The 24,362-nt window shown below is 57.2% G+C and overlaps 1 protein-coding gene across 2 annotated transcripts; it reads left to right on the top strand.

The window, feature by feature from the left end:
- Positions 1–267: 267 nt before the first annotated feature.
- LOC142243801 (leucine-rich repeat-containing protein 14-like) lies at positions 268–18,663 on the top strand. Of its 2 annotated transcripts, none has more exons than XM_075316002.1 (4): positions 268–327; positions 9,709–10,066; positions 14,444–15,076; positions 16,394–18,663. In XM_075316002.1, the coding sequence occupies exons 1-4, from the start codon at positions 324–326 to the stop codon at positions 16,962–16,964; spliced, it is 1,566 nt and encodes a 521-aa protein (XP_075172117.1). In that variant the 5' UTR covers positions 268–323; the 3' UTR covers positions 16,965–18,663. The 2 variants fall into 2 exon arrangements, with proteins under 2 accessions (XP_075172117.1, XP_075172118.1); XM_075316003.1 differs by lacking the exon at positions 268–327 and adding an exon at positions 355–427.
- The last annotated feature ends 5,699 nt before the right edge of the window (positions 18,664–24,362 follow it).

Here is a 24,362-nt window from a genome sequence, read left to right as displayed (position 1 = left end):
CTGTGACTTCCTGGTGCTCCGCCCTCTGCTGCCCGCGCGTGGAACTGCAGCCTGTGACACCGAGCGGTGACCCTGCCTCCCCCTGCTGGCGGTCACTGGCACTGCAGCCAAAGCAGGGGGCGGAGCTAAAGAGGAGAGACCGGAAGCAGAACGGGGTAAGTCAGTTACCGGAGAGGACTGAGTGTACGCCGGGAGGTGTAGGGCTGACCGAGGCCCGCGGGAGATGTGTAGGGGCTGACAGGAAGTGTAACCGAGGAGCCTGCCCGCGGGGAGATGTGTAGGGGCTGACAGGAAGTGTAACCGAGGAGCCTGCCCGCGGGGAGATGTGTAGGGGCTGACATGGAGTGTAACCGAGGAGCCTGCCCGCGGGGAGATGTGTAGGGGCTGACAGGAAGTGTAACCGAGGAGCCTGTCCGCGGCAAGATGTGTAGGGGCTGACAGGAAGTGTAACGGAGGAGCCTGCCCGCGAGGAGATGTGTAGGGGCTGACAGGAAGTGTAACGGAGGAGCCTGCCCGCGGAGGAGATGTGTAGGGGCTGACAGGAAGTGTAACGATGGGGGCTGACAGGAAGTGTAACGATGGAGCCTGTCCGCGGGGAGATGTGTAGGGGCTGACAGGAAGTGTAACGGAGGAGCCTGCCCGCGGAGGAGATGTGTAGGGGCTGACAGGAAGTGTAACGGAAGAGCCTGCCCGCAGAGGCGATGTGTAGGGGCTGACAGGGAGTGTAATGGAGGAGCCTGCCCGCGGAGAGATGTGTAGGGGTTGACAGGAAGTGTAACGGAGGAGCCTGTCCACGGAGAAGATGTGTAGGGGCTGACAGGAAGTGTAATGGAGGAGCCTGCCCGCGGAGAGATGTGTAGGGGTTGACAGGAAGTGTAACGGAGGAGTCTGTCCACGGAGAAGATGTGTAGGGGCTGACAGGAAGTGTAACGGAGGAGTCTGTCCACGGAGAAGATGTGTAGGGGCTGACAGGAAGTGTAGCGGAGCAGCCTGTCCATGGAGAAGACGTGTAGGGGCTGACAGGAAGTGTAACGGAGGAGCCTGCCCACGGAGGAGATGTGTAGGGGCTGACAGGAAGTGTAACGGAGGCGCCTGTCCACGGAGAAGATGTGTAGGGGCTGACAGGAAATGTAACGGAGGAGCCTGCCCGTGGAGGAGACGTGTAGGGGCTGGCAGGAAGTGTAACGGAGAAGCCTTCCCGCGGAGGAGATGTGCAGGGGCTGACAGGAAGTGTAACGGAGGATCCTGTCCGCGGGGAGATGTGTAGGGGCTGACAGGAAGTGTAACGGAGGAGTCTGCCCGCGGAGGAGACGTGTAGGGGCTGACAGGAAGTGTAACGGAGGAGTCTGCCCGCGGAGGAGATGTGTAGGGGCTGACAGGAAGTGTAACGGAGAAGCCTGCCCATGGAGGAGATGTGCAGGGGCTGACAGGAAGTGTAACGGAGGAGCCTACCCGCGGAGATGTGTAGGGGCTGACAGGAAGTGTAACGGAGGAGCCTGCCCGCGGAGGAGATGTGTAGGGGCTGACAGGAAGTGTAACGGAGGAGCCTGTCCACGGAGAAGACGTATAGGGGCTGACAGGGAGTGTAACGGAGGAGCCTGCTTGCGGAGGAGACGTGTAGGGGCTGACAGGAAGTGTAACGGAGGAGCCTGCCCGCGGAGGAGACGTGTAGGGGCTGACAGGAAGTTTAACGGAGGAGCCTGCCCGCGGAGGAGATGTGTAGGGGCTGACAGGAAGTGTAACGGAGGAGCCTGCCCGCGGAGGAGACGTGTAGGGGCTGCCAGGAAGTGTAACAAAGGAGCCTGCCCGCGGAGGAGATGTGTAGGGGCTGACAGGAAGTGTAACGGAGGAGTCTGTCCGCGGGGAGATGTGTAGGGGCTGACAGGGAGTGTAATGGAGGAGCCTTCCCGCGGGGAGATGTGTAGGGGCTGACAGGAAGTGTAACGGAGGAGTCCGTCCACGGAGAAGATGTGTAGGGGCTGACAGGAAGTGTAACGGAGGAGCCTGTCCATGGAGAAGACGTGTAGGGGCTGACAGGAAGTGTAACGGAGGAGCCTGCCCACGGAGGAGATGTGTAGGGGCTGACAGGAAGTGTACCGGAGGAGCCTGCCCGCGGAGGAGATGTGTAGGGGCTGACAGGAAGTGTAACGGAGGAGCCTGTCCACGGAGAAGATGTGTAGGGGCTGACAGGAAGTGTAACGGAGGAGCCTGTCCACGGAGAAGATGTGTAGGGGCTGACAGGAAGTGTAACGGAGGAGCCTGCCCGCGGAGGAGATGTGTAGGGGCTGACAGGAAGTGTAACGGAGGAGCCTGTCCACGGAGAAGATGTGTAGGGGCTGACAGGAAGTGTAACGGAGGAGCCTGTCCACGGAGAAGATGTGTAGGGGCTGACAGGAAATGTAACGGAGGAGCCTGTCCACGGAGAAGATGTGTAGGGGCTGACAGGAAATGTAACGGAGGAGCCTGTCCACGGAGAAGATGTGTAGGGGCTGACAGGAAGTGTAACGGAGGAGCCTGTCCACGGAGAAGATGTGTAGGGGCTGACAGGAAATGTAACGGAGGAGCCTGTCCACGGAGAAGATGTGTAGGGGCTGACAGGAAGTGTAACGGAGGAGCCTGTCCACGGAGAAGATGTGTAGGGGCTGACAGGAAGTGTAACGGAGAAGCCTGTCCACGGAGAAGATGTGTAGGGGCTGACAGGAAATGTAACGGAGGAGCCTGCCTGCGGAGGAGATGTGTAGGGGCTGACAAGAAGTGTAACGGAGGAGCCTGTCCACGGAGAAGATGTGTAGGGGCTGACAGGAAGTGTAACGGAGGAGCCTGTCCACGGAGAAGATGTGTAGGGGCTGACAGGAAATGTAACGGAGGAGTCTGTCCACGGAGAAGATGTGTAGGGGCTGACAGGAAGTGTAGCGGAGCAGCCTGTCCATGGAGAAGACGTGTAGGGGCTGACAGGAAGTGTAACGGAGGAGCCTGCCCACGGAGGAGATGTGTAGGGGCTGACAGGAAGTGTAACGGAGGCGCCTGTCCACGGAGAAGATGTGTAGGGGCTGACAGGAAATGTAACGGAGGAGCCTGCCCGTGGAGGAGACGTGTAGGGGCTGGCAGGAAGTGTAACGGAGAAGCCTTCCCGCGGAGGAGATGTGCAGGGGCTGACAGGAAGTGTAACGGAGGATCCTGTCCGCGGGGAGATGTGTAGGGGCTGACAGGAAGTGTAACGGAGGAGTCTGCCCGCGGAGGAGACGTGTAGGGGCTGACAGGAAGTGTAACGGAGGAGTCTGCCCGCGGAGGAGATGTGTAGGGGCTGACAGGAAGTGTAACGGAGAAGCCTGCCCATGGAGGAGATGTGCAGGGGCTGACAGGAAGTGTAACGGAGGAGCCTACCCGCGGAGATGTGTAGGGGCTGACAGGAAGTGTAACGGAGGAGCCTGCCCGCGGAGGAGATGTGTAGGGGCTGACAGGAAGTGTAACGGAGGAGCCTGTCCACGGAGAAGACGTATAGGGGCTGACAGGGAGTGTAACGGAGGAGCCTGCTTGCGGAGGAGACGTGTAGGGGCTGACAGGAAGTGTAACGGAGGAGCCTGCCCGCGAGGAGATGTGTAGGGGGCTGACAGGAAATGTAACGATGGGGGCTGACAGGAAGTGTAACGATGGAGCCTGTCCGCGGGGAGATGTGTAGGGGCTGACAGGAAGTGTAACGGAGGAGCCTGCCCGCGGAGGAGATGTGTAGGGGCTGACAGGAAGTGTAACGGAAGAGCCTGCCCGCGGAGGCGATGTGTAGGGGCTGACAGGGAGTGTAATGGAGGAGCCTGCCCGCGGAGAGATGTGTAGGGGTTGACAGGAAGTGTAACGGAGGAGCCTGTCCACGGAGAAGATGTGTAGGGGCTGACAGGAAGTGTAATGGAGGAGCCTGCCCGCGGAGAGATGTGTAGGGGTTGACAGGAAGTGTAACGGAGGAGTCTGTCCACGGAGAAGATGTGTAGGGGCTGACAGGAAGTGTAACGGAGGAGTCTGTCCACGGAGAAGATGTGTAGGGGCTGACAGGAAGTGTAGCGGAGCAGCCTGTCCATGGAGAAGACGTGTAGGGGCTGACAGGAAGTGTAACGGAGGAGCCTGCCCACGGAGGAGATGTGTAGGGGCTGACAGGAAGTGTAACGGAGGCGCCTGTCCACGGAGAAGATGTGTAGGGGCTGACAGGAAATGTAACGGAGGAGCCTGCCCGTGGAGGAGACGTGTAGGGGCTGGCAGGAAGTGTAACGGAGAAGCCTTCCCGCGGAGGAGATGTGCAGGGGCTGACAGGAAGTGTAACGGAGGATCCTGTCCGCGGGGAGATGTGTAGGGGCTGACAGGAAGTGTAACGGAGGAGTCTGCCCGCGGAGGAGACGTGTAGGGGCTGACAGGAAGTGTAACGGAGGAGTCTGCCCGCGGAGGAGATGTGTAGGGGCTGACAGGAAGTGTAACGGAGAAGCCTGCCCATGGAGGAGATGTGCAGGGGCTGACAGGAAGTGTAACGGAGGAGCCTACCCGCGGAGATGTGTAGGGGCTGACAGGAAGTGTAACGGAGGAGCCTGCCCGCGGAGGAGATGTGTAGGGGCTGACAGGAAGTGTAACGGAGGAGCCTGTCCACGGAGAAGACGTATAGGGGCTGACAGGGAGTGTAACGGAGGAGCCTGCTTGCGGAGGAGACGTGTAGGGGCTGACAGGAAGTGTAACGGAGGAGTCCGTCCACGGAGAAGATGTGTAGGGGCTGACAGGAAGTGTAACGGAGGAGCCTGTCCATGGAGAAGACGTGTAGGGGCTGACAGGAAGTGTAACGGAGGAGCCTGCCCACGGAGGAGATGTGTAGGGGCTGACAGGAAGTGTACCGGAGGAGCCTGCCCGCGGAGGAGATGTGTAGGGGCTGACAGGAAGTGTAACGGAGGAGCCTGTCCACGGAGAAGATGTGTAGGGGCTGACAGGAAGTGTAACGGAGGAGCCTGTCCACGGAGAAGATGTGTAGGGGCTGACAGGAAGTGTAACGGAGGAGCCTGCCCGCGGAAGAGATGTGTAGGGGCTGACAGGAAGTGTAACGGAGGAGCCTGTCCACGGAGAAGATGTGTAGGGGCTGACAGGAAGTGTAACGGAGGAGCCTGTCCACGGAGAAGATGTGTAGGGGCTGACAGGAAATGTAACGGAGGAGCCTGTCCACGGAGAAGATGTGTAGGGGCTGACAGGAAATGTAACGGAGGAGCCTGTCCACGGAGAAGATGTGTAGGGGCTGACAGGAAGTGTAACGGAGGAGCCTGTCCACGGAGAAGATGTGTAGGGGCTGACAGGAAATGTAACGGAGGAGCCTGTCCACGGAGAAGATGTGTAGGGGCTGACAGGAAGTGTAACGGAGGAGCCTGTCCACGGAGAAGATGTGTAGGGGCTGACAGGAAGTGTAACGGAGAAGCCTGTCCACGGAGAAGATGTGTAGGGGCTGACAGGAAATGTAACGGAGGAGCCTGCCTGCGGAGGAGATGTGTAGGGGCTGACAAGAAGTGTAACGGAGGAGCCTGTCCACGGAGAAGATGTGTAGGGGCTGACAGGAAGTGTAACGGAGGAGCCTGTCCACGGAGAAGATGTGTAGGGGCTGACAGGAAATGTAACGGAGGAGTCTGTCCACGGAGAAGATGTGTAGGGGCTGACAGGAAGTGTAGCGGAGCAGCCTGTCCATGGAGAAGACGTGTAGGGGCTGACAGGAAGTGTAACGGAGGAGCCTGCCCACGGAGGAGATGTGTAGGGGCTGACAGGAAGTGTAACGGAGGCGCCTGTCCACGGAGAAGATGTGTAGGGGCTGACAGGAAATGTAACGGAGGAGCCTGCCCGTGGAGGAGACGTGTAGGGGCTGGCAGGAAGTGTAACGGAGAAGCCTTCCCGCGGAGGAGATGTGCAGGGGCTGACAGGAAGTGTAACGGAGGATCCTGTCCGCGGGGAGATGTGTAGGGGCTGACAGGAAGTGTAACGGAGGAGTCTGCCCGCGGAGGAGACGTGTAGGGGCTGACAGGAAGTGTAACGGAGGAGTCTGCCCGCGGAGGAGATGTGTAGGGGCTGACAGGAAGTGTAACGGAGAAGCCTGCCCATGGAGGAGATGTGCAGGGGCTGACAGGAAGTGTAACGGAGGAGCCTACCCGCGGAGATGTGTAGGGGCTGACAGGAAGTGTAACGGAGGAGCCTGCCCGCGGAGGAGATGTGTAGGGGCTGACAGGAAGTGTAACGGAGGAGCCTGTCCACGGAGAAGACGTATAGGGGCTGACAGGGAGTGTAACGGAGGAGCCTGCTTGCGGAGGAGACGTGTAGGGGCTGACAGGAAGTGTAACGGAGGAGCCTGCCCGCGGAGGAGACGTGTAGGGGCTGACAGGAAGTTTAACGGAGGAGCCTGCCCGCGGAGGAGATGTGTAGGGGCTGACAGGAAGTGTAACGGAGGAGCCTGCCCGCGGAGGAGACGTGTAGGGGCTGCCAGGAAGTGTAACAAAGGAGCCTGCCCGCGGAGGAGATGTGTAGGGGCTGACAGGAAGTGTAACGGAGGAGTCTGTCCGCGGGGAGATGTGTAGGGGCTGACAGGGAGTGTAATGGAGGAGCCTTCCCGCGGGGAGATGTGTAGGGGCTGACAGGAAGTGTAACGGAGGAGTCCGTCCACGGAGAAGATGTGTAGGGGCTGACAGGAAGTGTAACGGAGGAGCCTGTCCATGGAGAAGACGTGTAGGGGCTGACAGGAAGTGTAACGGAGGAGCCTGCCCACGGAGGAGATGTGTAGGGGCTGACAGGAAGTGTACCGGAGGAGCCTGCCCGCGGAGGAGATGTGTAGGGGCTGACAGGAAGTGTAACGGAGGAGCCTGTCCACGGAGAAGATGTGTAGGGGCTGACAGGAAGTGTAACGGAGGAGCCTGTCCACGGAGAAGATGTGTAGGGGCTGACAGGAAGTGTAACGGAGGAGCCTGCCCGCGGAGGAGATGTGTAGGGGCTGACAGGAAGTGTAACGGAGGAGCCTGTCCACGGAGAAGATGTGTAGGGGCTGACAGGAAGTGTAACGGAGGAGCCTGTCCACGGAGAAGATGTGTAGGGGCTGACAGGAAGTGTAACGGAGGAGCCTGCCCGCGGAGAAGATGTGTAGGGGCTGACAGGAAGTGTAACGGAGGAGCCTGTCCACGGAGAAGATGTGTAGGGGCTGACAGGAAGTGTAACGGAGGAGCCTGTCCACGGAGAAGATGTGTAGGGGCTGACAGGAAATGTAACGGAGGAGCCTGTCCACGGAGAAGATGTGTAGGGGCTGACAGGAAATGTAACGGAGGAGCCTGTCCACGGAGAAGATGTGTAGGGGCTGACAGGAAGTGTAACGGAGGAGCCTGTCCACGGAGAAGATGTGTAGGGGCTGACAGGAAATGTAACGGAGGAGCCTGTCCACGGAGAAGATGTGTAGGGGCTGACAGGAAATGTAACGGAGGAGCCTGTCCACGGAGAAGATGTGTAGGGGCTGACAGGAAGTGTAACGGAGGAGCCTGTCCACGGAGAAGATGTGTAGGGGCTGACAGGAAGTGTAACGGAGAAGCCTGTCCACGGAGAAGATGTGTAGGGGCTGACAGGAAATGTAACGGAGGAGCCTGCCTGCGGAGGAGATGTGTAGGGGCTGACAAGAAGTGTAACGGAGGAGTCTGTCCGCGGGGAGATGTGTAGGGGCTGACAGGAAGTGTAACGGAGGAGTCTGTCCGCGGGGAGATGTGTAGGGGCTGACAGGGAGTGGCCAGACAGGAGCAGTGCAGGGAGCGCATCATATAGCGTCCATGTAATGTATGAGGTGTCTACAGCCGGGGCCTCAACAGCTGCACCCCTCCCCCTCCTCTACCGACCCAAACACCCCTAACCCCCTGTTACCGAAACCCTCCTCCCACCCCTAACCCTCGTTACCGAAACCTTCCTCCCACCCCTAACCCCCTGCTACAACCCCAAATACCCTCCTCCCCCCCGTCGTCCTCTACCGCCCCAAACACCTCCTTTTCCTCCTGCCCCCTAATCCTCTGCTACTCCAAACCTCCTCCTCCCCCAACACCTCCTCTACCGCCCCAAACACTCTCCTCGCCCGTAATCCTCTGCTACCGCCCTATACACCCTTCTATTGGTCCTAACCTTCACCCCCCCCGGCTCTTGCTTGCCTCTCGTCACCCCCCGCTCCTGCTTCCCGTCACCCCCCCGCTCCTGCTTCCCGTCACCGCCCCCCCGCTCCTGCTTCCCGTAACCCCCCCCGCTCCTTCTTCCCGTCACTCCCCCGCTCCTGCTTCCCGTCACCCCCCCCCCCCGGCTCTTGCTTCCCGTCACCCCCCCCCCCCACTCCTGCTTCCCGTCACCCCCCCCCCCGCTCCTACTTCCCGTCACCCCCTCCTACTCTTGTTTCCCGTCACCCCCCCGGCTCTTGCTTCCCGTCACCCCCCCGGCTCTTGCTTCCCGTCACCCCCCCGGCTCTTGCTTCCCGTCACCCCCCCCCGGCTCTTGCTTCCCATCACCCCCCCCGGCTCTTGCTTCCCGTCACCCCCCCGGCTCTTGCTTCCCGTCACCCCCCGGCTCTTGCTTCCCGTCACCCCCCCGGCTCTTGCTTCCCGTCACCCCCCCGGCTCTTGCTTCCCGTCACCCCCCCCCGGCTCTTGCTTCCCGTCACCCCCCCGGCTCTTGCTTCCCGTCACCCCCCCCGGCTCTTGCTTCCCGTCACCCCCCCCGGCTCTTCCTTCCCGTCACCCCCCCGGCTCTTGCTTCCCGTCACCCCCCCGGCTCTTGCTTCCCGTCACCCCCCCCCCGGCTCTTGCTTCCCGTCACCCCCCCGGCTCTTGCTTCCCGTCACCCCCCCCCGGCTCTTGCTTCCCGTCACCCCCCCGGCTCTTGCTTCCCGTCACCCCCCCCGGCTCTTCCTTCCCGTCACCCCCCCCGGCTCTTGCTTCCCGTCACCCCCCCGGCTCTTGCTTCCCGTCACCCCCCCCCGGCTCTTGCTTCCCGTCACCCCCCCCGGCTCTTGCTTCCCGTCACCCCCCCCGGCTCTTGCTTCCCGTCACCCCCCCCGGCTCTTGCTTCCCGTCACCCCCCCCCGGCTCTTGCTTCCCGTCACCCCCCCCGGCTCTTGCTTCCCGTCACCCCCCCCGGCTCTTGCTTCCCGTCACCCCCCCCGGCTCTTGCTTCCCGTCACCCCCCCCGGCTCTTGCTTCCCGTCACCCCCCCCGGCTCTTGCTTCCCGTCACCCCCCCGACTCTTGCTTCCCGTCACCCCCCCGGCTCTTGCTTCCCGTCACCCCCCACCGGCTCTTGCTTCCCGTCACCCCACCGGCTCTTGCTTCCCGTCACCCCCCCGGCTCTTGCTTCCCGTCACCCCCCCGGCTCTTGCTTCCCGTCACCCCCCCGGCTCTTGCTTCCCGTCACCCCCCCGGCTCTTGCTTCCCGTCACCCCCCCGGCTCTTGCTTCCCGTCAGCCCCCCGGCTCTTGCTTCCCGTCAGCCCCCCGGCTCTTGCTTCCTGTTGTCACCCCCCCTTCCGCTCTTGCTTCCTGTTGTCACCCCCCCTCCCCACTCTTGCTTCCTGTCACCCCCCCCCCCCCGCTCTTGCACTGCCTCTGCTACTGCTATGCTACCCCCCCCCCCCCCGCTCTTGCGCGCCGCCCCTGTTGCCCGTCCTGTTGGCGGTGACTATCCTGTGGCCTCTCCCTCTCCAGGTGATGTTCCCCGCGGGGCGGCCTCCACCATGTTGTCCTTGGTGTTTATCTGCAGTCGGAAGTTGGTGTCGGACCACTGCTCCCTGCGCCGGGCGCTGACCCTGGTCCCGGAGGAGCTGTATCCGGTGCTGTTCAGAGCCGCGTTCCTGGATAAGAAGACGCTGGTGCTGCAGGATTTGGTGCAGCGATGGCCGTTCTCTGTACTGAGTCTTCAGAGGCTGCTGCAGAGCGATGATCACCACCACCCGGTCCAGCTCTACGAGAAGGCCAACAAGTTGTGTGTGCAGACCGTCATTCTGGGCGTCATGGCCTACCTGAGGGAGGAGCTGGCCGGGCAGAAAGAGGGGCGACCGCCGAGGTGAGAGTCAGCTGTAGAGGGGTCTTGGGAGCACTGAGGGGCTGTGAGGGGTTGGGCCGCCGAGGTGAGGGTCAGCTATAGAGGGGTCTGGGGAGCACTGAGGGGCTGTGAGGGGTTGGGCCGCCGAGGTGAGGGTCAGCTATAGAGGGGTCTGGGGAGCACTGAGGGGCTGTGAGGGGTTGGGCCGCCGAGGTGAGGGTCAGCTATAGAGGGGTCTGGGGAGCACTGAGGGGCTGTGAGGGGTTGGGCCGCCGAGGTGTGGGTCAGCTATAGAGGGGTCTGGGGAGCACTGAGGGGCTGTGAGGGGTTGGGCCACTGAGGTGAGGGTCAGCTATAGAGGGGTCTGGGGAGCACGGAGGGGCTGTGAGGGGTTGGGCCACTGAGGTGAGGGTCAGCTATAGAGGGGTCTGGGGAGCACTGAGGGGCTGTGAGGGGTTGGGCCACTGAGGTGAGGGTCAGCTATAGAGGGGTCTGGGGAGCACTGAGGGGCTGTGAGGGGTTGGGACGCCGAGGTGAGGGTCAGCTATAGAGGGGTCTGGGGAGCACTGAGGGGCTGTGAGGGGTTGGGCCACTGAGGTGAGGGTCAGCTATAGAGGGGTCTGGGGAGCACGGAGGGGCTGTGAGGGGTTGGGCCACTGAGGTGAGGGTCAGCTATAGAGGGGTCTGGGGAGCACTGAGGGGCTGTGAGGGGTTGGGCCACTGAGGTGAGGGTCAGCTATAGAGGGGTCTGGGGAGCACTGAGGGGCTGTGAGGGGTTGGGACGCCGAGGTGAGGGTCCGCTATAGAGGGGTCTGGGGAGCACTGAGGGGCTGTGAGGGGTTGGGCCACTGAGGTGAGGGTCAGCTATAGAGGGGTCTGGGGAGCACTGAGGGGCTGTGAGGGGTTGGGCCACTGAGGTGAGGGTCCGCTATAGAGGGATCTGGGGAGCACTGAGGGGCTGTGAGGGGTTGGGACGCCGAGGTGAGGGTCCGCTATAGAGGGGTCTGGGGAGCACTGAGGGGCTGTGAGGGGTTGGGCCGCCGAGGTGAGGGTCCGCTATAGAGGGGTCTGGGGAGCACTGAGGGGCTGTGAGGGGTTGGGCCACTGAGGTGAGGGTCAGCTATAGAGGGGTCTGGGGAGCACTGAGGGGCTGTGAGGGGTTGGGCCACTGAGGTGAGGGTCCGCTATAGAGGGATCTGGGGAGCACTGAGGGGCTGTGAGGGGTTGGGACGCCGAGGTGAGGGTCCGCTATAGAGGGGTCTGGGGAGCACTGAGGGGCTGTGAGGGGTTGGGCTGCCGAGGTGAGGGTCAGCTATAGAGGGGTCTGGGGAGCACTGAGGAGCTGTGAGGGGTTGGGCCGCCGAGGTGAGGGTCAGCTATAGAGGGGTCTGGGGAGCACTGAGGGGCTGTGAGGGGTTGGGCCACTGAGGTGAGGGTCAGCTATAGAGGGGTCTGGGGAGCACTGAGGGGCTGTGAGGGGTTGGGACGCCGAGGTGAGGGTCCGCTATAGAGGGGTCTGGGGAGCACTGAGGAGCTGTGAGGGGTTGGGACGCCGAGGTGAGGGTCAGCTATAGAGGGGTCTGGGGAGCACTGAGGGGCTGTGAGGGGTTGGGCCGCCGAGGTGAGGGTCAGCTATAGAGGGGTCTGGGGAGCACTGAGGGGCTGTGAGGGGTTGGGCCGCCGAGGTGAGGGTCCGCTATAGAGGGGTCTGGGGAGCACTGAGGAGCTGTGAGGGGTTGGGCTGCCGAGGTGAGGGTCAGCTATAGAGGGATCTGGGGAGCACTGAGGGGCTGTGAGGGGTTGGGCTGCCGAGGTGAGGGTCAGCTATAGAGGGGTCTGGGGAGCACTGAGGGGCTGTGAGGGGTTGGGACGCCGAGGTGAGGGTCAGCTATAGAGGGGTCTGGGGAGCACTGAGGGGCTGTGAGGGGTTGGGCTGCCGAGGTGAGGGTCAGCTATAGAGGGGTCTGGGGAGCACTGAGGGGCTGTGAGGGGTTGGGCCGCCGAGGTGAGGGTCAGCTATAGAGGGGTCTGGGGAGCACTGAGGGGCTGTGAGGGGTTGGGCCGCCGAGGTGAGGGTCCGCTATAGAGGGGTCTGGGGAGCACTGAGGGGCTGTGAGGGGTTGGGCTGCCGAGGTGAGGGTCAGCTATAGAGGGGTCTGGGGAGCACTGAGGGGCTGTGAGGGGTTGGGCTGCCGAGGTGAGGGTCAGCTATAGAGGGGTCTGGGGAGCACTGAGGAGCTGTGAGGGGTTGGGCTGCCGAGGTGAGGGTCAGCTATAGAGGGGTCTGGGGAGCACTGAGGGGCTGTGAGGGGTTGGACCGCCGAGGTGAGGGTCAGTTATAGAGGGGTCTGGGGAGCACTGAGGGGCTGTGAGGGGTTGGGCCGCCGAGGTGAGGGTCCGCTATAGAGGGGTCTGGGGAGCACTGAGGGGCTGTGAGGGGTTGGGCTGCCGAGGTGAGGGTCAGCTATAGAGGGGTCTGGGGAGCACTGAGGGGCTGTGAGGGGTTGGGCCGCCGAGGTGAGGGTCCGCTATAGAGGGGTCTGGGGAGCACTGAGGGGCTGTGAGGGGTTGGGCTGCCGAGGTGAGGGTCAGCTATAGAGGGGTCTGGGGAGCACTGAGGGGCTGTGAGGGGTTGGGCCGCCGAGGTGAGGGTCAGCTATAGAGGGGTCTGGGGAGCACTGAGGGGTTGGACCGCCGAGGTGAGGGTCAGCTATAGAGGGGTCTGGGGAGCACTGAGGGGCTGTGAGGGGTTGGACTGCTGAGGCGAGGGTCAGCTATAGATAGCTCCGGGGAGCACCGAGGAGCTGGGAGGCGTCAGACCGCCGAGGTGTGGGTCTGGTATAAATAGGTGTCAGGAGCATGGAGGGGATGTAAGGAGTCGGGCCGCCAAGGTGACAGTCAGCTATAGAGGGATGTGGAAAGGACAGAGGGGCCGTGAGAGGTCAAGCCCCCAAGGTGAGGGTCTACTGTAGAACAATGTGAGGAGCACAGAGGGGTCTGTGAGGGGCTTGGTGAGGACCTTTATATAGAGGGGTGTCGGGAGCACCGTAGGGCTGTGAGGGGTCGGACCCCCAAGGTGTGGGTCTGCTATAGAGAGGTGTCAGGAGCATGGAGGGGCTGCTACTGTGTGCTGCGAAGCGCAACGTAGGGCTTTGAGTGGTCGGACCGCTGAGGTGAGGGTCTCCTATAGAGGAAAGTCGAGAGCATGGAGGGACTGTGAGGGTTCAGACCACCGAGGGGAGAGTCTGCTATAAATGAGTGTCAGGAGCATGGAGGGACTGGGAAGGGCTGGTCACAGAGATGAGGGTCTGCTATAGAGGGATGTCATGAACATCGAGGTGTCTGTGAGGGGCTGGGTGACATCCAAGTTGTAGGTCTGCAATAGAGAATTGTCAGGAGCACTGTGAGGGGTCGGGCCCCTGAGGTGAGGGTCTGCTATGGAGGGATGTCGGGAGCACTGAGGGGTCGGGCCCCTGAGGTGAGGGTGTGCTATGGAGCGGTGTCAGGAGCACAGAGAGGTCGGGCCCGCTGAGGTGAGGGTGAGCTTATGGAGGGATGTTGGGACCACAGAGGGGTCGGGCCCCTGAGGTGTGGGTCTGCAATGGAGGGGTGTTGGGAGCACAGAGGGGTTGGACCCCCGAGGTGAGGGTCTGCTATGGAGGGGTGTCTGGAGCACAGATTGGTCGAACCCCCGAGGTGAGGGTCTGCTATGGAGGGGTGTCGGGAGCACAGAGTGGTCGGAGCCCCGAGGTGATGGTGTGCTATAGAGGGGTGTTGGGAGCACAGAGGGGTCAGGCCGCTGAGGTGAGGGTGTGCTATGGAGGGGTGTCGGGAGCACAGAGGGCTTGGACCCTTGAGGTGAGGTTGTGCTATGGAGCGGTGTCGGGAGCACAGAGTGGTCAGACCCCCGAGGTGAGGGTGTGCTATGGAGGGATGTTGTATCACTGAGGGGTCGGGCCCGCTAAGGTGAGGGTCTACTATGGAGGGGTGTCGGGAGCACTGAGGGGTCGGGCCCGCTAAGGTGAGGGTCTACTATGGAGGGATGTTGGGAGCACAGAGTGGTCGGACCCCCGAGGTGAGGGTGTGCTATGGAAGGGTGTCGGGAGCACAGAGGGGTCGGGCCTGCTAAGGTGAGGGTCTACTGTGGAGAGGTGTCGGGGGCACAGAGTGGTCGGGCCTGCTGAGGTGAGCGTGTGCTATGGAGGGGTGTCGGGAGCACAGAGTGGTCGGGCCTGCTGAGGTGAGGGTGTGCTATGGAGGGGTGTCAGGAGCACAGAGTGGTCGGACCCCCGAGGTGAGGGTCTGCTGGAGAGTGCTGTAGGACGCACCGTGGGGCTGTGAGGGGTCAGGAGTCCACATTCGGTCCCCGCTCCTCACGCTGTCACGTTTCACCTGCAGGAAGCAGCGGTTGCGACTCCTGGACATGATCGGGAGCCATGACAATGGGCTGGAGCAGGGCCCCGACACCATGAGTCTCTGGTCCCGCACCGTGGCCCTGGCCAAGTCCTGCATCGATATAGCCAGAAGACAACGAGAAGAAAGGACTCAGGCCTCGAAGCGCAGGAGAGGCCCCAAGGACGCGGCGGCCTCCTCTGACCGCGCGGTGTGTGTGGAGGTGCGAGCCGATCTCTTTGTGAACAGCACTTCTTACGGCGTCCTGCGGGAGGCGCTGCTGCTTGGCTCCCAGGGTCCTTTGCGTTTGCAGTGCAGAGACATCCGGGCAGAGGAGCTATCTCTGCGGAGCACTGTGGCTCTGCTGGAGCTGCTGAACCCTGATGGCCTCCGACAGATAGACCTGAGGTTCAATAACCTGGGTCTTCCGGGCCTGAACGCCCTGCTGCCGAATATGAGGCGCTTCCCCCGCCTGCTGAGCCTGAAGTTACCCTACAGCAACATAGACGTGATGCGCCTGTCACCCGAAGCCGAGGAAGCCATGCAGACCTTCACCGCCCACATCTGCCAGCTGCCGGCACTCCGCGAGCTCAACCTCGGGTCCTCACGCCTCTCCGGACGCCTAACGCAACTACTCGGGTAATAACTTGTGGTGATCACATGGTATAATGAAAGCCAATCAGGATAAGGCACAAGACGTCATATAGAATTAACCTACACAGGAGACCCCATACAGGAAATACTAATCTACATCCTGCATTATACTCAAGAGCTGCACTCACTATTCTGCTGGTGCAGTCACTGTGTACATACATTACATTACTGATCCTGTATTATACTCCAGAGCTGCACTCACTATTCTGCTGGTGCAGTCACTGTGTACATACATTACATTACTGAACCTGTATTATACTCCAGAGCTGCACTCACTATTCTGCTGGTGCAGTCACTGTGTACATACATTACATTACTGATCCTGTATTATACTCCAGAGCTGCACTCACTATTCTGCTGCTGTAGTCACTGTGTACATTACATTACTGATCCTGAGTTACCTCCTGTATTATCCTCCAGAGCTGCACTCACTATTCTGCTGGTGCAGTCTCTGTGTACATCCATTACATTACTGATCCTGAGTTACCTCCTGTATTATACTCCAGAGCTGCACTCACTATTCTGCTGGTGCAGTCACTGTGTACATACATTACATTACTGATCCTGAGTTACCTCCTGTATTACACTCCAGAGCTGCACTCACTATTCTGCTGGAGCAGTCACTGTGTACATACATTACTGATCCTGAGTTACCTCCTGTATTATACTCCAGAGCTGCACTCACTATTCTGCTGGTGCAGTCACTGTGTAAATGCATTACATTACTGATCCTGAGTTACCTCCTGTATTATACTCCAGAGCTGCACTCACTATTCTGCTGGTGCAGTCACTGTGTACATACATTACTGATCCTGTGTTATACTCCAGAGCTGCGCTCACTATTCTGCTGGAGCAGTCACTGTGTACATACATTACTGATCCTGAGTTACCTCCTGTATTATACTCCAGAGCTGCACTCACTATTCTGCTGGTGTAGTCACTGTGTACATACATTACTGATCCTGAGTTACCTCCTGTATTATACTCCAGAGCTGCACTCACTATTCTGCTGGAGCAGTCACTGTGTACATACATTACTGATCCTGAGTTACCTCCTGTATTATACTCCAGAGCTGCACTCACTATTCTGCTGGTGCAGTCACTGTGTACATACATTACTGATCCTGTGTTATCCTCCAGAGCTGCACTCACTTTTCTGCAGGTGCAGTCACTGTGTATATACATTACATTACTGATCCTGAATTACCTCCTGTATTATCCTCCAGAGCTGCGCTCACTATTTATTCTGCTGGCTGAATTCCTCAGTGAGCTGTAACCTTGCTGCTGTGCTCCTCTCCACAGGGGGCTGCAGACAGCGCTGGAGAGCCTGGAGCTGGCCTTCTGTTACCTCCTCCCCGCAGACCTGCACTATCTCTCCCGGAGTATTCATGTCTCGTCTCTCAAGAAATTGGACTTGAGTGGAAACAACCTGAGTGCGGTGCTCCTGCAGCCGTTCCTGCAGCTCCTTCACTGTGCCTCCTCGTCCCTCCTGCACCTGGATGTGATGGAGTGTAAGCTGAGTGACGGCTCGGTGGCGGCGCTGGCCCCTGTGATCTGCCGCTGTCGCTGCCTCCGCTATCTCGGACTGTTCTGTAACCCGGTGACTTGTCAGGGCGTTCGGACGCTGCTGCTGCGCTCTCTGCACATGGCCGCCCTGCGGCTCGTCATCTACCCCATCCCGTTTGATTGTTACCTGGACTCGCAGCCTCCTGACGACCTGAGGGCGCTCGATATGGATAAAGTTGTTGGTTTTGAGGAAGAAGTGCAGGCGGCGCTGATCCGTGCGAAGAGGACGGACATGGTGTGGACTCACAGACCTGGTGATACGCCGTCCCCCGAGTATCTGAGCTCTTATAGGTGTGGAGACTTCTGACCGCCGCCGCTGCAGTCAATGGACACTGCTGCATCAAGACGCAGCCTCGCGCCAAAATAATGGCTTCTACCAAAGCTTGTGTGTCTGCCAGTCATTGTGCCTCTTCTAATTCCTCCGTGTGTTTCTGTAAAGGGGTTTTGTACGATAGGGAGGAATTTTTAAAAAATGGTGTAGGTTTCCCCCCCCCCCCTATTTTTTCAAAACCAGTCAAGGTACCGCTGATATTATTAGGGTAGGAACAGTCATGGTTATTTGGCCTTTCCCAACCTAAAAATACAGCCCACAGCCACCCCAGAAGTGGTGCACCAATTCTGGCGCTTTACTCATTTTTCCCCGTTGTCCTGGTGCGGTGACAAACTGGGTAACATGGGGTTGATGCCAGCTTTGAATTGACAGCTGCCATCAAGACCTGGTATTAGTAATGGGTGGGCGTTTATCAGACACCCCCATTACTAATCCATATGGAGGTCCCACGCCATTCCCCAAGAGCAAAGTAGTAAGGCATAAAAAGAGAAAATTAGTAAAGACGAGACCCTCTCATTCAGCAATTTATTTCCCAGCAAAATCCCAATCCGGTCCACCGTAATCCAGATTGAGGTCCTACGACATTCCCATAGTCATGGTCGCAGCATACGAAGGACAGACTGTTCCCTGTATGGTGGGACACCAGCCACTGCAGACTCACACACTGTGCTGTGGGAGAACCATGGCAGTGACCTAGGGTGACCTCATGAGGTCACCGGAAGTCACAGCATGTGGCTCATACAGTAGCATGTGAGCCACAACGGGCAGTGACGAGTGGTGATATCATGAGTTCAATTCAGTTCACTGCCCGCGGCGATTCTCACACAAAGTTACACATGAGCGTGCGGTGACATCATGAGTTCATCGCTGTTAATTGCTGCCGGCTCTTGCGCTCCTTCGAAGAACCGTGGCACTGAACCGAGTTGACCTCATGACGTCACTGCCTGCAGTGGCTCACACTGTACTGTGTGAGCCTCATACTTCATGAGGTCACTACCAAGGTTCTCACACAGCACAGTGTGTGACCCTGCAGTGGCTGGTGTCCCTCCCTATACGGAACATTGTGTTTGGGAACGTCGTGGGACCTCCATATGGATTACTCTGGACTTTTTTTTTTGCAAATATTTCAAATAAATTAGTGGGCTGTAGTCAAGAGTTTGTTTACTTTTTCGACTTCCAACTACTGGATTAGTAATGGGAGTGTCTGATAGACGCCCACCCATTATTAATGCCGGGGCTTGATGCCAGCTGACAATTCACAGCAGGCATCAACCCCATCTATTACCCCGTTTGGCACTGCAACAGGGCAATGAGAAGAGCAGAGTACAGCGCCAGAATTGGTGCATCTCATGAATGCGCCACTACTGTGGCGGCTGTGGGCTGCTATTTTTAGACCGGGAAGGTCCAAATAACTATGGCCTTTCCCACCCTAATAATATCAGCCCCCAGCTGTCTGCTGTCTCTTGGTTGGTTTTGAAAAATGGGGGGACCCCACGCTGTTTTTATAAATTCTTTTTTCAAATAACTTAAAAAAAAAAATCAGCCTGAGAACTCCTCAAGGTGCAGCGGAGGGTGCAGTTGCTGCTGTACCGGTGCTGGCGATGAATTGTAGTAGCAATGTATCTATCTTTCTCTCTATTATATTTATGTATTGGTTTTCTGGCTTTGCACATCTTTCACATCAAAACGATTCATGTTAGTATCATCCATTTTTTTTCTGGTACGTGTCACATGTATGCCATCCCTGTGATGTCCACAGTTGACCCGTGGTGCCGGAAAAAAAAAAAAACACTTGTGTCCGTGAGAATCACCCGAACGTGCAGTTGTTTCACACAGACACACGGCGCTGGGAGAAAACGCAGAGTTGTGAAGATCTCGATTGACTTTAATTACTCTGTGTCTCTGCTACGTGTGAAAACGGACACCACACGTACAACGTACAGGAGACATGGAGGTTTGAATACAGCCTTAGGCGTCTTTCACACGTCCGTGCAAAACACACGCGTTTTGCACGGTCCGTGGTGTAGGTGCGTATGTGTGTCCGTGTGTGTTGTGTGCTAGCGGTGTGACATCTGCATAGCATACGGACAGCATGAGCTGGTATACTTACCTGTCTCCAGCGCTGCTGCTGCTTCCGGGTTCCCAGTCAGTGCAGTGAAAATGCATGAAACATAATGATCGGGCCCAGAATCAACATCAAAGGGAGAAACAGCAGCGTTGGAGGCAGGATCAAAGGGAGAGACAGCAGCGCTGGAGGCAGGATCAAAGGCAGAGACAACAGCATTGGAGGCAGGATCAAAGGCAGAGACAGCAGCGCTGGAGGCAGGATCAAAGGCAGAGACCACAGCGTTGGAGGCAGGATCAAAGGGAGAGACAGCAGCGCTGGAGGCAGGATCAAAGGCAGAGACAACAGCATTGGAGGCAGGATCAAAGGCAGAGACAGCAGCGCTGGAGGCAGGATCAAAGGCAGAGACCACAGCGTTGGAGGCAGGATCAAAGGGAGAGACAGCAGCGTTGGAGGCAGGATCAAAGACAGACAGCGTTGGAGGCAGGATCAAAGACAGAGAGCAGCGTTGCAGGCAGGATCAAAGGCAGAGAGCAGCGTTGGAGGCAGTATCAAAGGCAGAGACAGCAGCATTGGAGGCAAGATCAAAGGGATAGCAGCGTTGGAGGCAGGATCAAAGACAGAGTCAGCAGCGTTGGAGGCAGGATCAAAGGCAGAGACTGCAGGCGTTGGAGGCAGGATCAAAAGCAGAGACAGCAGCGTTGGAGGCAGGATCAAAGGCAGAGACAGCAGAATTGGAGGCAGGATCAAAGGCAGAGACCGCAGCATTGGAGGCAGGATCAAAGGGAGAGACAGCAGAATTGGAGGCAGGATCAAAGACAGACAGCATTGGAGGCAGGATCAAAGGCAGAGAGAGCAGCGTTGGAGGCAGGATCAAAGGCAGAGAGAGCAGCGTTGGAGGCAGGATCAAAGGCAGAGACAGCAGCGTTGGAGGCAGGATCAAAGGCAGAGACCGCAGCATTGGAGGCAAGATCAAAGGCAGAGACAGCAGCGTTGGAGGCAGGATCAAAGGCAGAGACAGCAGCGTTGGAGGCCGGATCAAAAGCAGAGACCGCAGTGTTTGAGGCAAGATCAAAGGCAGAGACAGCAGCGTTGGAGGCTGGTAAGTATAAAAAAATCATTTTATTTCAAAGACACGTGTTTTCTCCGGTACATGTCACATGGATCATATCAGTGTGTGGTCCGTGTGACATAGGTGCTGCCGGACAAAAACGGACTTGTCACCGTGTGCAGCACACAGACACGCGTATGTCAATCTGAGAGCCCAGTCCAGCTGACAACTATCCACGTATCACACAAATCTCATCTACAGGCTGCGGGATAAAAAGCCACAACAGAGTGCGGGTGCGAAATACTCTACATGGCAATATGACTGAAGAATGGGGTTCAATTAAATTCACTGGTTATGAGACTAATCGGCAACTTTATGGGGAATGGATGGAATTATTATCACTTAGTTCAGATGTCTCAGTGATCAGTAGAGAACCCAGTGATGGGCGGGTGACAATTTGTTATAGGTGGACAATCCATTAAAGGTCCTCCTGTGAGTTAGTTAAGGATTACGGGAAGGCTCCCTCGACACAGGGCCTTTGTTTTCCCTATTGAATTAGAGCCTTATCCACATCTCCCAAACTCTGGAAGATACACTGACGAGCAAAAGGGTAACAATGTTATGAACGTTTGGCATCTCTCACCATTCTCTACAGCTCTGAGCGTGACACTCTTCATTTTATAGACAATCATCTTCTCTATCTCATACGTAAATGTGACTTGCAGCTATTTAGCAGATGATTACGTAGTTTTGCAGATTCTCGTCATGTCGCGGCATTGTTACTGTTTTGCTCTTTTTATTCATGTATTCTACATATTACAACCTGTTCTGACATTCCCTAATAGCTCAGTGTTATTAGGTTGATACCCAAAAGAAGGGTCATATGTTTGATCAAAGTGTAGTTACAAAGATTTCTCAAGAAAAGAGACACAGCCTCGTCCAGCTCACCGATAGCCGTCTCACAGCCAAGATAATTGCCAAACTGCCTCATGTGCAGCTATGACAGGTGAAGGAATAAGAAATGAAGTCCGTTCATCCATTCATAAGCCAAGAACTGACGTCCAGGCAAAATAGCGGAGTCACCAAGACGGCTCATCACAAGGTCTATCAGTTCTGGAGACACCCGGCAGAGGAGGCTCATCACAAGGTCTATCAGTTCTGGAGACACTCGGCAGTGGAGGCGGCTCATCACAAGGTCTATCAGTTCTGGAGACACCCGGCAGTGGAGGCTCATCACAAGGTCTATCAGTTCTGGAGACACCCGGCAGTGGAGGCTCATCACAAGGTCTATCAGTTCTGGAGACACCCGGCTGTGGAGGCGGCTCATCATAAGGTCTATCAGTTCTGGAGACACCCGGCAGAGGAGGCTCATCACAAGGTCTATCAGTTCTGGAGACACTCGGCAGTGGAGGCGGCTCATAACAAGGTCTATCAGTTCTGGAGACACCCGGCAGTGGAGGCTCATCACAAGGTCTATCAGTTCTGGAGACATCTGGCTGTGGAGGCGGCTCATCACCAGGTCTATCAGTTCTGGTGACACCCGGCAGTGGAGGCGGCTCATCACAAGGTCTATCAGTTCTGGTGACACCCGGCAGTGGAGGCGGCTCATCACAAGGTCTATCAGTTCTGGAGACACCCGGCAGTGAAGACGGCTCATCACAAGATCTATCAGTTCTGGTGACACCCGGCAGTGGAGGCGGCTCGTCTGCTCGATAATAGTGACATCACAGACGTCCATACAAGCACCGAGCGACACGCATTACACAGGTCTGGAATGGTGGCCCAAAAAAGGTGAAGAAGCCTCAATCTCAATATCATCATAAGCGTCGGCTTGAGATTACAAAGAAAAACGTAAAGTGGAAGATTGGAAACAGGTGATTTGGAGCGATGAGATGGGTATAACAGAACGACATAGTGTTCCATCAGGACAACGACCTGAAGTATACAGCGGGACTGGGGAAGAAATGGTTTAATAACAATGAAGTAGAGGAGCTGGATTGTCCCCAGACCTCAACCCAATCCAACACTTGTGGGGGAAGAGAAAGCTGTATACATCCCCAAGAGACCCGACCAGTATACACAAAACACAAGGAACATGGAGAAGAGATCTGACCAGTATGCACCAAAACTGGGAATGTGGAGAACAGACCTGACCAGTATACACCAACACTGGGAATGTGAAGAAGAGACCTGACCAGTATACACCAACACTGGGAATGTGAAGAAGAGACCTGACCAGTATACACCAACACTGGGAACGTGGAGAAGAGACCTGACCAGTATACAGCAACACTGAGAACATGGAGAAGAGACCTGACCAGTATACACAAAACACAAGGAACATGGAGAAGAGATCTGACCAGTATGCACCAAAACTGGAAATGTGGAGAACAGACCTGACCAGTATACACCAACACTGGGAATGTGAAGAAGAGACCTGACCAGTATACACCAACACTGGGAACGTAGAGAAGAGATCTGACCAGTATACACCAACACTAGGAACGCGGAGAAGAGACCTGACCAGTATACACCAACACTGGGAACATGGAGAAGAGACCTGACCAGTATACACCAACACTAGGAATGTGGAGAAGAGACCTGACCAGTATACACCAACACTGGGAACGTGAAGAAGGGACCTGACCAGTATACACCAACACTGGGAACATGGAGAAGAGACCTGACCAGTATACACCAACACTAGGAACGTGCAGAAGAGACCTGACCAGTATACACCAACACTGGGAACGTGGAGAAGAGACCTGACCAGTATACACCAACACTGGGAACGTGGAGAAGAGACCTGACCAGTACACACCAACACTGGGAACGTGGAGAAGAGACCTGACCAGTATACACCAACACTGGGAACGTGGAGAAGAGACCTGACCAGTATACACCAACACTGGGAATGTGGAGAAGAAACCTGACCATTATACACCAACACTGGGAACGTGGAGACGAGACCTGACCAGTACACACCAACACTGGGAACGTGGAGAAGAGACCTGACCAGTATACACCAACACTAAGAATGTGTAGAAGAGACCTGACCAGTATACACCAACACTGGGAACGTGGAGAAGAGACCTGACCAGTATACACCAACACTGGGAACATGGAGAAGAGACCTGACCGGTATACACCAACACTGGGAACATGGAGAAGAGACCTGACCAGTATACACCAACACTGGGAACGTGGAGAAGAGGCCTGACCAGTATACACCAACACTGGGAACATGGAGAAGAGACCTGACCAGTATACACCAACACTGGGAACATGGAGAAGAGACCTCACCAGTATACACCAACACTGGGAACATGGAGAAGAGACCTGACCAGTATACACCAACACTGGGAACGTGGAGACGAGACCTCACCAGTATACACCAACACTGGGAACATGGAGAAGAGACTTGACCAGTATACACCAACACTGGGAACATGGAGAAGAGACCTGACCAGTATACACCAACACTGGGAACGTGGAGACGAGACCTGACCAGTATACACCAACACTAAGAATGTGTAGAAGAGACCTGACCAGTATACACCAACACTGGGAAGATGGAGAAGAGACCTGACCAGTATACACCAAGACTGGGAACATAGAGAAGAGACCTGACCAGTATACACCAACACTGGGAATGTGGAGAAGAAACCTGACCAGTATACACCAACACTGGGAACGTGGAGACGAGACCTGACCAGTATACACCAACACTAAGAATGTGTAGAAGAGACCTGACCAGTATACATCAACACTGGGAACGTGTAGAAGAGACCCGACCAGCATACACCAACACTGGGAACGTGGAGACGAGACCTCACCAGTGTACACCAACACTGGGAACATGGAGAAGAGACCTGACCAGTATACACCAACACTGGGAACATGGAGAAGAGACCTGACCAGTATACATCAACACTGGGAACGTGTAGAAGAGACCCGACCAGCATACACCAACACTGGGAACGTGGAGACGAGACCTCACCAGTGTACACCAACACTGGGAACATGGAGAAGAGACCTGACCAGTATACACCAACACTGGGAACATGGAGAAGAGACCTGACCAGTATACACCAACACTGGGAACATGGAGAAGAGACCTGACCAGTATACACCAACACTGGGAACATGGAGAAGAGACCTGACCAGTATACACCAACACTGGGAACATGGAGAAGAGACCTGACCAGTATACACCAACACTGGGAACGTGGAGAAGAGACCTGACCAGTATACACCC

This window comes from Anomaloglossus baeobatrachus, chromosome 6 (genome assembly GCF_048569485.1).
Source record: "Anomaloglossus baeobatrachus isolate aAnoBae1 chromosome 6, aAnoBae1.hap1, whole genome shotgun sequence".
NCBI classification, from domain to species: Eukaryota; Metazoa; Chordata; class Amphibia; order Anura; family Aromobatidae; genus Anomaloglossus; species Anomaloglossus baeobatrachus.
The sequence above is the reverse complement of the archived record's forward strand: the minus strand, read 5'-3'. Positions and strand labels throughout refer to the sequence as shown.

Excerpts from the sequence above, each read along its gene's own strand:
- LOC142243801 (XM_075316002.1), top strand. Across the intron at positions 10,067-14,443 it reads AAAGAGGGGCGACCGCCGAG|GAAGCAGCGGTTGCGACTCC; the intron begins GTGAGAGTCAGC and ends TTTCACCTGCAG. Across the intron at positions 15,077-16,393 it reads CGCCTAACGCAACTACTCGG|GGGGCTGCAGACAGCGCTGG; the intron begins GTAATAACTTGT and ends TCCTCTCCACAG.